The sequence below is a fragment of the Chiloscyllium plagiosum genome, unplaced genomic scaffold (genome assembly GCF_037043375.1).
Source record: "Chiloscyllium plagiosum isolate Xiang-an unplaced genomic scaffold, Cpla_swu_hap1 HiC_scaffold_37, whole genome shotgun sequence".
NCBI lineage: Eukaryota > Metazoa > Chordata > Chondrichthyes > Orectolobiformes > Hemiscylliidae > Chiloscyllium > Chiloscyllium plagiosum.
Window position 1 is genome coordinate 28,125,178 of NW_028270175.1, and position 14,502 is coordinate 28,139,679.

A 14,502-nucleotide genomic window follows, 5' to 3' on the forward strand; every position below is an offset into this window, starting at 1 on the left:
TCCTCTCAATGGGCCTTAACCACCCACACAGTTCAAGGACAAGTCGAGCTTTGCCTGCAACACCCACATCCCATGAACAATATTTTTCAAAAAATAAATTGTAAGATTGGTGCTTACACCTTATTTTGAGGAAATAAAAAGTGAAAGCTCAGGGTAGCAGAGATGATCTATAAAATCTATAAACGCTGAAGAGAGTAATAATGGAGAGAGATGTCAGAAGGCAGAGGAAATGAGGGCATCAGCAGGAGTACCTTTCGGATCTGCTTTGCGTTACGTTTTGTCTCTGATGAAAGAGCAGTGTTAAGGAGCTCAATAGGCGTGTCAACTATCTTCAGTGCAGAAAACGGTTCCCAATCAGTCTGCATTTTGAGGGTAAGACTTTCGATTAACTTCTGTACAGACTGATAACTTGTCCCCTTCTCATGGCTGTGTTTCAGTAAGGACCACAAAGGGCACCACAGTGGCTCATTGGTTAGCATTGCTGCCTCACAGCGTCAGGGACCTGGGTTCAATTCCATCCTAACTGTGTGTGTGGAGTTTGCACATTCTCCTTGTGTCTGTGTGAACTTCCTCCGGGTGCTCTGGTTTCCTCCCACAGTCTAAAGATGTGCAGGTTCAGTGGATTGGCCATGCTAAATTGCCCGTAGAGTCCAGGGATGTGGAGGCTGGGTGGGTTAGCCATGGGAAATGTAGGGTTATAGGATAGGGTAGTGGGTGGAATGCACTTCGAAGGCTCGGTAGGAACTCGATGGGCTGAACAGCCAGCTTCCACACTGTAGGGATTCTGTGATCACCTTAAGATGATGTGTTCTTGCTCCAGAGACTATCAACACTGCACCATTGTATTCACACAGCTGTCAAGGGGATATAATGGATGAAAACGTAATGAAGGGCTTCTTTGAGAGTGTTGATTCTGAAACCACTGGCTGCCTGCCCATTCACTGGTTATTACCGTACAACCACTGACACTGCAGCTAACACAAACTGTTTGCCTTATATACAAGGATTTAAACACAAGAAGAAAATTGTTTCCTTGTTTCTCTATATTAAATGATTGAGGTATGGGGTGAGAATTCCCTGCACAATTAGGTTGGTTCCCATCTTATATCCCAATCAAATGTCGGAGCATCAAGGGAAGGCTGAGCATCTATCATTAATCGAAGGATGTTCTTGGGAAATTGTCAATATTGTACAGGGAAGTTTCCCTCACAATTAACTACCGAGTGGCAGTTTTTATTCGGTGTTTAAATCAACGGCTATTACTTCAAACCTGCGATGTAATAGTTAAAGGAGAAAGTTTGAAGCAACTGCTTCCTTCCTGGGGTTGCACTAGGAATTGGGTTGAATGGTGTCAGATGTATTTCTAGAGATTTAAACACATGATCTCCTGCCCCAAATTCCCTTCCTATCATTGGTTGTCCATCAGAGGGCCCTTGCATTTGACCAATTCTTGACTAAGTCAAGTGGCCCCTTTTGTCCATCCTGAGTAGTTTTGCGATTTCAAAATCTGAAGATTTGAAGGCAAGGCAACAGGAAAAGAAATTAAAACTCTGATAATTTCTCTCCTATCGTCCTGGGAGACTTTAGTCTCGAAAGAATTGGCTACCCGAGGGAGGGCTTTGTACAATAAAGGATTAATATTCAAATATGTAAACAGTACATCAATGGTGAGATAAGTGATCATAATCTGAAGAGAGATTTTATTGTGCTGACTTCATGCTAAAACTGAGAATGTATAAAAAATATATAATGCATAAAATGTTGAATAAACAGCAATCTTAATAAGCCCTTAGAAACCAACAAACATTCTTCTGCAGTGAAGAGCACCCAAACTCATTCAAGAACATCTTAACAGAATTTCTGCCACCACTTCCCCTTAACTCACCAGCAGGATTCTCCCTTCATACATCCCACAATACTTAGCTCTGCAAGGCAGCCAGGAAATAATCAAAGTTAAAAATCACACAACACCAGGTTATAGTCCAACAGGTTTAATTGGAAGCACACTAGCTTTCGGAGTGACGCTCCTTCATCAGGTGATTGTGGAGGGCTCGATCGTAACACAGAATTTATAGCAAAAATTTGCAGTGTGATGTAACTGAAATTATACATTGAAGAATTGATTGTCTGTTAAGCCTTTCATCTGTTAGAATACAGTGATAGTTTCACTTCTTTCATGTGTAAATCACAATACCCTTTTTTTTAAAAGTTGCATTCTCGGGTTAGCTGTTAACAATGGTGATAGCTAGACAAGAATCAAGGACCTTAAAGTTTGCAGTAATTGCTGTCTGATTCTGTAGTGCTGACACCATCTGCTGCTAGCTCAGAGCATGTGCTTTGTAGTTAAGTGGTGTAAATTATAGATAGTGGGGGAAATGGGGTTTTGGGGAGTATTGTACAAAGCTGCTCACTCAGTTCTGTTTAGTGACAGGACAGGCAGGATGCTGTCTTACCAATATCAGTTGCAAGCAAACAACACATCCCCATTGCCTGTCTGCCTAATTTTTCTGAGCACATTCAGCTGGACAGTAAGATTTAAACACAGCTTTGATCAGAGCGACATCAGGCCTCACGGAGTTCAGAGAGCTGTTTGTTCTCAATTAAATACCAGTCTGAGCAGCAATCCCAACCCGCCCCTGCCCCCCCCCCCCCCCAAGGGTGACAGAGAATCTCAAGTGGGGAAAGGCACTGCTGGCACAAAACAGCTGTAGCTTGTGTCAAGAAGGGAACCATTGCAGATTGCCAAGCCATAGACTGAACTCTGTCTTAGCTCCTTTTAACCCAATGGGGCAGGCAAGGGGCACCAGCATGAAGGGTTAGAGAGAAGGGGCAAAGTGCACAGTGAGAAACAACATGAAAATAAAGCACAGTTTAGCAATCAGAGGGATGGGGAGAGCTGTGGTGAAGTAGGTGTGTCAATGGTCAGAATGTGGTGAATAAGGTTGATAACTGACACACACAGTCTGCCACATGGGATTAGCAACACATGGAATGCGAGAGCAGTCAGAAACAGGGAACCTGGCTGATATTCCCACTCCATGACATAAAAATGTGGAAAGTTCACGGTCATGTATCTCAGCAAGGACCATGGGAGAACCCATACTGCACTGACTGGTACAGGCATCAACAGGAAACTCTCCGCTGATGATTATCAAAGCTGGACAGACTGGACAGCGATGGGGATTTTCTTTCTTTAAGTTGAGAATGGATGATTAGTTGAGAGCTCCTATGTCCACAATCAAAGCATGGACCTTAACTCAATAATGGTCTGGTGCTTCTGAAAATCTTCCTCCCAGGTTTAGCCTTGCCCCCAGGCCTGGTCTTATTCTGAGCTTGTGTTAAATCAGTTGGAGTCAGTTTAAACAAGAACTTTCCTAGCTCTCCTGTTGTTATTTAAAGTTGAACAGGAGTCTGTCCCAGCATCTTGGCCAATCTTCCTCCTTTAACTAAAAAGATCACAAAAACAGATAAACTTTACTTTTATCTCAGCATTAAAGGGAGAGACGGTGACGTAGTGTTAAGGTCACTGAACCAAGATGGCGGCAGACTAGGATGTTTCAGCTGGAACTTCTCTTTTTTGTTTGTGTTTCTTTTCTCCCTTTTCTTTTCAGCGATGGCCTGAACCCCCGGCCTCAGCGCGGACCCACACCCCCGGCCTCAGCGCGGACCCACACCCCCGGCCTCAGCGCGGACCCAGACCCACACCTCCGGCCTCAGTGCGGACCCACACCCCCGGCCTCAGTGCGGACCCACACCCCCGGCCTCAGTGCGGACCCACACCCCCGGCCTCAGTGCGGACCCACACCCCCGGCCTCAGTGCGGACCCACACCCCCGGCCTCAGCGCGGACCCACACCCACACCCCCGGCCTCAGTGCGGACCCACACCCCCGGCTTCAGTGCGGACCCACACCCCCGGCCTCAGTGCGGACCCACACCCCCGGCTTCAGTGCGGACCCACACCCCCGGCCTCAGTGCGGACCCACACCCCCGGCCTCAGTGCGGACCCACACCCCCGGCCTCAGTGCGGACCCACACCCCCGGCCTCAGTGCGGACCCACACCCCCGGCCTCAGTGCGGACCCACACCCCCGGCCTCAGTGCGGACCCACACCCCCGGCCTCAGCGCGGACCCACACCCCCGGCCTCAGCGCGGACCCACACCCCCGGCCTCAGCGCGGGCCCACACCCCCGGCCTCAGCGCGGGCCCACACCCCCGGCCTCAGCGCGGGCCCACACCCCCGGCCTCAGCGCGGGCCCACACCCCCGGCCTCAGCGCGGGCCCACACCCCCGGCCTCAGCGCGGGCCCACACCCCCGGCCTCAGCGCGGGCCCACACCCCCGGCCTCAGCGCGGGCCCACACCCCCGGCCTCAGCGCGGGCCCACACCCCCCGGCCTCAGTGCAGACCCACACCCCCGGCCTCAGTGCGGACCCACACCCCCGGCCTCAGTGCGGACCCACACCCCCGGCCTCAGTGCGGACCCACACCCCCGGCCTCAGTGCGGACCCACACCCCCGGCCTCAGTGCGGGCCCACACCCCCGGCCTCAGTGCGGGCCCACACCCCCGGCCTCAGTGCGGGCCCACACCCCCGGCCTCAGTGCAGACCCACACCCCCGGCCTCAGTGCAGACCCACACCCCCGGCCTCAGTGCAGACCCACACCCCCAGCCTCAGCGCGGACACAGCAAGGCATCCTTTCGGTGGCACAGTGTGGTGGTCTCTTGGCCCAATGTGGCTTCAGCACGGACCTCTGGCCTTGAGGTGATTCTAGAATGGTCTCCCAGCTTTGAGAGGCTCAAGGTGAAGCCTGACACAGTCTGGAGTCCAGGTGCCAGTGCAGCCTGGGTTGGAAAGACTGGTGTTCTGAACTTTTAATTAATTTATTTATTGAATTTCTTATTCCTAAGTAGTTGTACTGAATAATCTGTACCTAGATACTTTGTACCTAAGGTGACGCCATAAGTAGTGACATATAAACTTTTCACTTCACCCATTTGAGTACATGTGACAATAAACCTAATTCAATTCAATAATCCAGTGGTCCAGGCTAATGCTCAATGGGATATGGGTTCAACTCCCAGGACAGCAACTGGGGGTATTTAAATTCAGTACATAACTGTGGAATTGAAAGCAGGCCTTAGTAAAGGTGTCCAAACTAATATCGATTGTCATAAAATCCCATCTGATTTATTAATGTCCTTTAGGGAAGGAAATCTACCATCCTTACCTGGTCCAACCTGTAATGTGACTCTAGACTCACAGGAATGTGATTGATGCTTAACTGCCTTCTGAAAGAATTTAGCAAGCTCCTCTGTTCAAGGGTGAGATTAGGGGTGAGCGACAAATGCTGGCCTTGTCAGGGACACCCACACCCTGTGTAAGAATAAACTGAAAAATAAATCATTTGTGGGAACTTGTCAGGCAGAAGATGTCTGTAATGTTTGGCCAGATAATAACAGATGCTGCATGTCAAAGCAATTGTTTTTCTGTGAATCATCCTGAGATGTTTGCCTGCTGGGGCTACAGTTTTACAACATCACAAATGCTTCCTCATGGATGAAGCATATTAGTAAGTATCACTAAGGTGCTTACAAAGATAAAGTGATTCACTTCTTCAAAATGTCTTCCTTTGTCACAACTTGTCCTTTATTTGTTCACATATATGGACCATGTTTTGGGCAAACCAGTGTCTTGTCATCAGTATTTGGCAGAAAGGAAAGCATTTGTTACATACATCCTGATTTGATAAGAAGAAATATGTTACATCTGTATACCTCATAGCATCAGGACATCCCAAAGTGGTTCAATGCATTATTTTCCAAATCTACCAATTATTGGTTTGCAGTAGACAGAATCTGACTTCAATTTATACAGTCACAGAGTCAGAGATGTACAGCACGGAAACAGACCCTTTGGTCTAACTTGCCTCTGCCGACCAGATATCCCAACCCAATCTAGCCCACCTGTCAGCACCCGGCCCATATCTTTCCAAACCCTTCCTATTCATTTATCCATCCAGATGCCTTTTAAATGTTGCAATTGTACCAATCTCCACCACTTCCTCAGGCAGCTCATTCCATACCCGTACCACCCTCTGTGTGAAAAAGTTGCCCCTTAGTCTCTTTTATATCTTTCCCCTCTCACCCTAAACCAATGCCCTCTAGTTCTCCCTGACCCCAGGGAAAAGACTTTGTCTATTTATCCTATCCATGCCCCTCATAATTTTAAACCTCTATAAAGGTCACCCCTCAGCCTCTGACGCTCCAGGGAAAACAGGCCCAGCCTGTTCTGCCTCTCCCTATAGCTCAAATCCTCCAACCCTGGCAACATCCTTGTAAATCTTTTCTGAACCCTTTCAAGTTTCACAACATCCTTCCGATGAACTCTTCCATTACTCTTATTGTGTTGAGACAGCTTGTTTTAACAGTTAAGCTCTTCACTTTGAATTATAAGATTGTATAATCAAGGTGTTCACTCCACTGCAGTGCTGTCAGTGTACTGCATTGTCATTAACGCCTTGTTTCAAATGAGACCTTGAATCATACAATACCAAAGAATCAGGCACTGGTTTCAGGTGATATTGAAAGATCAATGGCAACTGTTCATAGCAGAAAAGTGAAATGTCCTTCTGATAGGAGAGAGACCAGAATTGCTCACAATATTCCAACAGTGGCCTAACCAATGTCCTGCACAGCTGCAACATGACCTCCCAACTCTTGTATTCAATGCTCTGACCAATAAAGGAAAGCATACCAAACACTTCTTTCATTATCCCATCTACCTGCAATTCCACTTTCAAGGAGCTATGAACCTGCACTCCAAGGTCTCTTTGTTCAGCAACACTCCCCAGGACCCTACCATTAAGTGTATAAGTCCTTGAATGAGATAATCAAGCAAACAGTTTCAGCGGTATTAGCTGAGGGTTAAATGTCTCCAGACCATGGGGGGGTGGGATTCACTTCCCCGCTTTGAACAGTTGCCATTGATCTTTCAATATCACCTGAAACCAGTGCCTGATTCTTTGGTATTGTATGATTCCAGGTCTCATTTGAAACAAGGCGTTAATGACAATGCAGTACACTGACAGCACTGCAGTGGAGTGAACATCTTGATTATATAATCTTATAATTCAAAGTGAAGAGCTTGACTGTCTAAAACCAATAAGAGTAATGGAAAAGTTCATCTATACAACGGCAACTAACATCAAGCAAGCTAAATTGACAGATGAAGTTTAACGATGTATGTTTGCGGTAATAAATCTCCATCTGAATTTTGTAACCCCTATGTGGCTGGAGAAGGAAGAACAGCATTTTTGTCTTGAATTTTCATTTTAAATTGATCATGTACAGTCTCAGAAGTGTTTGCTCTAAAGGTCAGATTTTAAAAAAAACTCAAACAATGCCTTTCATTGCCTTTAGCATGTGGAATCATTCCTGCCACTGGAAGATGCAGTTGCAGCTTCTTGTTTTATTGATGCACATTTATTTTCATTGCCCTTTGCATCTGTCCTGAATATTTTTCACACTCTAAGGTAACAGGTAACGGCACTTAATGTGAGCAATTGTTCCTGCTAGATCTATCAGTTTCAAAACCCCACATCAGCGAGTTAGAACAACAACACTGGCAGCTCTACAAAACTAGAATTCGGATTTATCCTCTAGGATTGATAACTGTAAACCGAACAAACACACCCACACATTCATACCTGTTTCAATCAGACAGTAACTTGAGGAACAACTATTCCCTAGTTCATTCCCCATGGCAATCCCTTGACCAATCAGTTGTTGACCTGCTTGGTTTGAAATTTAACAAAAACTTGGCAGGTAATTCTTCCCTTGTGCATTCTCCATAGCAATGCCTCAACCACTCAGAATGCACTCCTAACCGATCAGTAACCTCTTGCCACGCAGTATAGATTGCTGCTCTCTTTGAGAATTGGTATTCTTGCAATCCTGTCCTAATCAGTGCAAGAGAAAGTGAGACTCCCATCCTGTACTAGCAAACAACGATGTCTTGCTGCTGTGAGTCAGCATCAAGTAATCCTCCAGATTTACTGATTCTGCGCTGTTTACCCTCTGAAGGTCTGCACAATCCAGTCTCTCCCCATCACCCAGTCCCTCTAGCATTGGTAATTACTTTAACATTGCCACTCTAAACGCCTCCCTCATACTTTTGGTGTGAACCAAACGCAATATTTGAGGTGTATCTGATCAAAGCAGGGCAGTACATTTCACTGCTCCATTGGGCTTTGTTGTGAGTTGCTCTGCCATGACTGGACCTACTGAAACCCCCTCGATCTTTCTCAACCTCACTCGCAGCTTTATTTTTACAACCGGAAGCAGCTGGGGATAAAGAGCGACGCAAAACAAAGAGAAAATCCTCTGTACCTGCACATCCATAAGTAAGTGTCTCATTAAGTTCAATGATTTCTTCAGAGTGTCCTGTTCCTCAGGCAGTAAGTCATCATCCTGCCTGTCTGTCATCACTGGCTTATTGGTGATGAAATATGTGATCTGTTCATTTAAAGTATCCAGAGACTGTACAGCTGTGGACAGAAAGTAAACACTGGTCTCAAATAAAGTCATTTACGTCTTATTCAAGACACAAAGCTAGGGGGCTGAGTTTTAACAGGTGACTGTGATGTGCATTTCCACAGATCCCTGAAGGTAGCAGGAGAGGTAGATAAGGCTCTAAGAAAGAATATAAAGTATTAAGAAGGAATATAAGACACTTTGTTAGCCGAAGCAGGAACTGTATAAAATCCTGGTTAGGCCTTGACAGAGTACAGTGTGTGCTTTTGATGGTCACATTACAAAATGTAATTGCTGAAGAGGATGCAGAGAAGATTTACCAAGATGGTTTAGAGGGTCTAAGCAATGAGGAAAGATGAATTAGGCTGAGGCTATTGATCTTGGAACAGTGAAAGTTGAGAGGGGAGCTGAGAGAGGGAATTAGGTTATGAGAGGCAGTGATCAGGTGGATAGGAAGACATTGTAACCCATTAGTAGAGAGATGAATAACCAGGGGGCGCAGACCTAAGGTAAGAGGTAAAGGCCAAGAAGCAAGTTGAGGAGAATTTTCTTCACTCAAAGAATGGTGGGGTATGGAGCTCACTGCCTGAAAGAGTGGGTGGGTCACAAACTCTCAGCAGTATTTAGATATTCATTTGCATGGTCATAGTCTCCAGGGTTATGGCCAAAAGCTAGAAAATGGAAGTAGTGTGTTCAGACATGATGGGCTGAATGGTTCCCCCTCTGTGCTATAATGTTTATGACTCTGAGTCGAAGAGTGTGGCGCTGGAAAAGCACAGCCGCCCAGGCAGCATCCGAGGAGAATCGACAGTTCGAACATAAGCCTTTCTGCTCGAAACTTAGATTCTTCTGCTCCTCAAATGCTACTTTAGCGGCTGTGCTTTTCCAGCACCAAACTCTTCAACTCTGGTCTCCAGCATCTGCAGTCCTCACTTTCTCCTTATGACGCTTTGAGTCTAGTGTGAATGCAGCAGTCACCAGTAAAGACAGCAGCACACTAAGCTTGCCTGTAAAAACCTCAAACAGATCGAATTAGTGAGAAATCCTTAAAAACAAAATCTTGAGTAGGCCACAGGGAAATTTGAGGTTAAGAGGCTAAAAGAAGGCTTAAGTCATTACATTCACTGAACAACCTTGTTATAATAGCTTAAAAATCATAGGAAAAACTGTGAGAAAGCGCAATCATTATGAAAATTGGGATCACAGCAGTATAAATTGACTAGTGAAGGTGGAAAGATTGAAGGCAGAAGAACTTAATAAAATTAGTGCTTTGAAGGGCAAATACAAATCCTTATTTTTCAAGTGAAAATATTTCTTTAAGAATAGATACCAACGCAATACTTTTGAATATAAAACTGTGAAACTCCCACAGAGGAAGGATGTTGCCAGGGTTGGAGGGTTTGAGCGATAGGGAGAGGCTGAATAGGCTGGGACGGTTTTCCCTGGAGCGTTGGAGGCTGAGGGGGTGACCTTATAGAGGGTTATTAAACCATGAAGGGTACGGATAGGGTAACTAGACAAGGTCTTTTCCCTGGGGTGGGGGAGTCCAGAACTAGAGGACATAGGTTTAGGGTGAGAGGGGAAAGATTCAAAATGGACCTACGGGGCAACTTATCACACAGAGGGTGGTACGTGTATGGAATGAGGTGCCAGAGAAAGTGGAAGAGGCTGGTACAATTACAACATTTAAAAGGCATCTGAATGGGTATATGATTAGGAAGGGTTTAGAGGGATGATTCTATGACTCCATAAGAAGCAAAGAGGCATTAATCGTCTCTTGCCTTAAAAAGGGTGTGAAACTACAAATAAGGACAGGAATATAGTGCAAAAAGAACTGTCTTTCCTCCATCTTTAGAAGAAAAAGTAAAATGCATTTTCCTTTATTTTAAAGCATTTCAACAATATTTAATGTGAAAACAATTAGTCAGCAAAAATAGAAGGTTAAGTATAAAGCATTTAGAGGTTTTTCAATGTTAATTAACTGAAATTAAGGGACATTTCTGAAAAGAAGAATAAGATAAAAGTTAAACAGCATCATAAAAAATCTCAAGGATAAATATTTAGCAATTCATAATAATTATCTAGTTACTTTAAAAAATTACAATGTGTAGAAAACACGTCAAAGAAGATTCAGTAAGTAATACAATTAGACTCTTATCCAAATTTTAAAAAATTCAACAGTGAAATCAACTCCATCGACAAAAGATTAGAACATTAATGCAACAGCTTTCAAGTAAATAATATAAATGAGAGAAATGGCGGCAATTAATTTATGACAATGGAGAAAACGTTTCCACCTCCTGTAGTGACTGGGACCAGGTGGACCTTGCTGCCGAGACCTTCTTGATTGGGGTTGTTAATCTTGGCCAATCAGGATCCTTGTAGCTAACGAGGTCCACCTGACCCCAATCACTACACCACCTGAGTATTTAAAATCACAAATCCTTCAGCGGGGGAAGTGAACGGCACAAAATGGAAATAACAATTCACGTGACTGGGAATTTCTTCAGGATTACAGAAAAAAACTCCACAGAAAAAGTACATTTCCTCTGTAGGCAACGTTGCAGATTTTTGTTTTAATTGCAGAATGTAAGAGATAGGTGCCTTTGATAATATTTTAAGAACATTCTACAATTGATATCAAGTACCAATCATATAACTGAGAGAGCACTGGAGAAACTAGCTTTTCATAGAATCCCTACAGTGTGGAAACAGGCCATTCAGCCGATTGAGTCCACACCAACCCTTCAAAGAACATCCCGCCCAGACCCACCCCAGCATTTGTCATGGCTAACCCACTGAGCCTGCACATCGCTGGACGCTATAGGCAATTTCCCATTGCCAATCCACCTAACCTACAGATCTTTGTACTGTGGGAGGAAACCAGAGCACCCGGAAGAAACCCACACAGACACGGGGAGAATGTGGCAACTCCACACAGACAGTCGCCCAAGGGTGGAATTGAACCCAGGATCCTGATAGCGTGAGGCAGCAGTGCTAAGCACTGAGCCACCATGCCACCCTCCTTAAGGATTTGTTGATAAATTTATTAATCAGCTTTACAAATTGCTATAATTTTGTGAATATGATGATTTGCAACTGGAATAGAATCATTATTTACCTTAAACGCTGAAACAGTCCATGTTCAAAATGCAGCACGACCTGGAAAATATCCAGGTTTGGATAGAGAAGTGGTGAGTAACATTTATGCCACACAAGAATGAGACAATGACCATCTTCAACAAGACAGAATTTAAACGTTACCCTTCACATTCAATGGCACTGGCTTCACTGAATTCCCCACGATCAACGTCTTGGAGGGTGACCATGGACAGAAACAGAACCAGATTAGACTCAGAGGTTGGGAATCCCATTTAATTCACCTCCTAACTCTCCAAATTCTGACAATCATGTTCAAGGCACAGTCAGGAGTGTGATGAAATACTCACCGCTGGTGTGGATCAGTGTGGCTTCAACAACACTCAAGACGTTTGACACCATCCAAGTCAAAGCAGCCTGCTTGACTGACATCACCTTCCCAAGCATCCACTCCCTCCACCACTGACATAGTTGCAGCAGTGTGTACTATATACAAGATACACTGCAGGAATTAGCCAAGGTTTCTCAGACAGCACTTTCCAAATCCAGAAAAACTACCATCCAGAAGGAAGGACAGCAGATACGTGGAGGCACCATCAACAACAAATCCCTAAAATCCCCTCACCATCCTGACTTGGAAACATAATTTGGTCTTTCAGGGTTGCTGGGTCAAAATCCTTGAATTCACCTCCAACGGATATTGTGGGTCTCCCCACAGCACATGGACTGCAGTGGTTCAAGAAGGCAGCTCACCACCACCTTCTCAAGGGGCAACTAGGGATGGGTAATAAATACTGCCAGCCAGCGATGATCACACCCCATGAATGAATATAAGAAAAGATCTAACACATTTCTTCCAGATAGGTTACAACAAAACAAATCTCACATTGGAAAGAGCAGTCTATCTCATGGTACAGGCTGAAACTCAAAAACATCACAAGAGAATGATGGGAACAGAGGCCAACTGAGCTCAAGATGTTCATCAGAATTTGCTAACTTTGTAAGGATCAAAAACACCAAAACATCACACGACAGACCTACACAAAATGCTTTTACATCCTTTGATGCAGGAAGTTACTGTTCCAGATGTGGAGTTGAAAAGACACAAACTGACATAATATCCATGCGACCAACACAGCTTTTGTAAGAAAGTAGGACATGGCCAGAGAATGTGTATGAGTCAAAAACAACCACTGAACCACAAAACCAGTCATGCTAATGTGCACAAATAGGTTAAAATCATATACAGTAGCATAATCTTTTAAGAAAACTCAGAATACCAAGACATCCTTCATTGTAGCACATATGTTATGTTCAGAAGATGTGAATCAGCCATTCTTAGGAGTAATGGGGGCCTCATCTGAATGAACTGTGACACCGTTCACATTTATTAATGGTCATCCAACTAATTTTAAATTTGACAGCAGCTGGAGCATTGCTGTATTTAACTGGCGAGAGACTGCTGTATTTAACTGTATTTGTGGGCGGCACGGTGGCACAGTGGTTAGCACTGCTGCCTCACAGCGCCAGAGACCCGGGTTCAATTCCCGACTCAGGCGACTGACTGTGTGGAGTTTGCACGTTCTCCCCGCGTCTGCGTGGGTTTCCTCCGGGTGCTCCGGTTTCCTCCCACAGTCACAAAGATGTGCAGGTCAGGTGAATTGACCATGCTAAATTGCCCGTAGTGTTAGGTAAAGGGGTAAATGTCGGGGAATGGGTGGGTTGCGCTTCGGCGGGTCGGTGTGGACTTGTTGGGCCGAAGGGCCTGTTTCCACACTGTAAGTAATCTAATCTAATCTAATCTAAAGAGAATGAACAACAATGGTCTAACAGAACTGCATGACACAGATAGAACCCCCAACCCACTCAAAATCAAAGGAATACTGCTGGTGCTCTGAAAATACTGTCATCCATACTATATAGAACAGCTGCATGGTATCAGAAACCAACAGTTCCCACTTCAGGACTGAAACACATGCTTTCCTCTCAAAAATTGACAATACAATCATAGAGATATAAAGCACAGAAACAGAACTCTTTGGTCAAGCTCATCAATGTTGACCAGATTTCCTAAATTAATCTAGTCCCATTTGCCAGCACTTGGCCTGTATCCCTCTACATCCTTTCTATTCACATACCCATCCAGGTGTGGTGGCTCAGTGGTTAGCACTGCTGCCTTGCAGCACCAGGGCTCCAGGTTCAATTCCAGCTTTGGGCAACTGTCTGTGTGAAGTTTGCACATTCTCCCCATGTCTGTGTGGATTTCTTTCCACAATCCAAAGATGGGCAGATTAGGTGAATTGGAAGTTAAATTGTCCATAATGTTCAGGGATGTGTAGGTTAGGTGGATTAGTTAGGGGAATGGGCCTGGGTGGGTTACTCTTCAGAGGGTTGGTGTGGACTTGTTGGGCTGAAGGGCCTGTTTCCACACTGTAGGGATTCTATTAAATGTTGTAATTATAACCAGCCCCTCTCACCTCCACTCACAGCTCATTTCATACAATCACCCTGAAAAAGTTGTCCCTTAGATCCCTTTCAAATCATTCCCCTCTCACCTTAAACGTATGCCCTTGAGCTTTGCACTCCCCTACCCTGGGAAAAAGACCTTGGCTATTTACCCTATCCATGCCCCTCATGATTTTTAAACCTCTACAAGGTCACCCCACTGCCTCTGATGCTCCAGGGAAAATAGCCCCAGCCTATTCAGCCTCTCCCTGTAGCTCAAACTCTCCAACCGTGGCAAGATCCTTGTAAATCTTTTCTGAACCCTTTCAAGTTTAACAACCTCATTCCTGCAGTAGGCAGACCAGAACTGAATGCAATATTCCAAAGTAGTTCAAGAATTAGCTCAAATGCCAAATACCTATGATCA

General features: G+C 45.0%; 1 protein-coding gene across 6 annotated transcripts in view; it reads right to left on the bottom strand.

Annotated features, from left to right (window-relative positions):
• The window catches only part of LOC122540243 (kazrin-like), a 719,824-nt gene that overhangs the window by 565,082 nt on the left and 140,240 nt on the right, over window positions 1–14,502 (bottom strand). For all 6 annotated transcript variants that reach the window (XM_087980531.1, XM_087980530.1, XM_087980528.1 and 3 more), the window contains exon 2: window positions 8,388–8,545. In XM_087980531.1, the coding sequence (XP_087836657.1) occupies window positions 8,388–8,483 (96 nt within the window). In that variant the 5' untranslated portion in view covers window positions 8,484–8,545. The remainder of the gene's footprint in view (window positions 1–8,387; window positions 8,546–14,502) is intronic.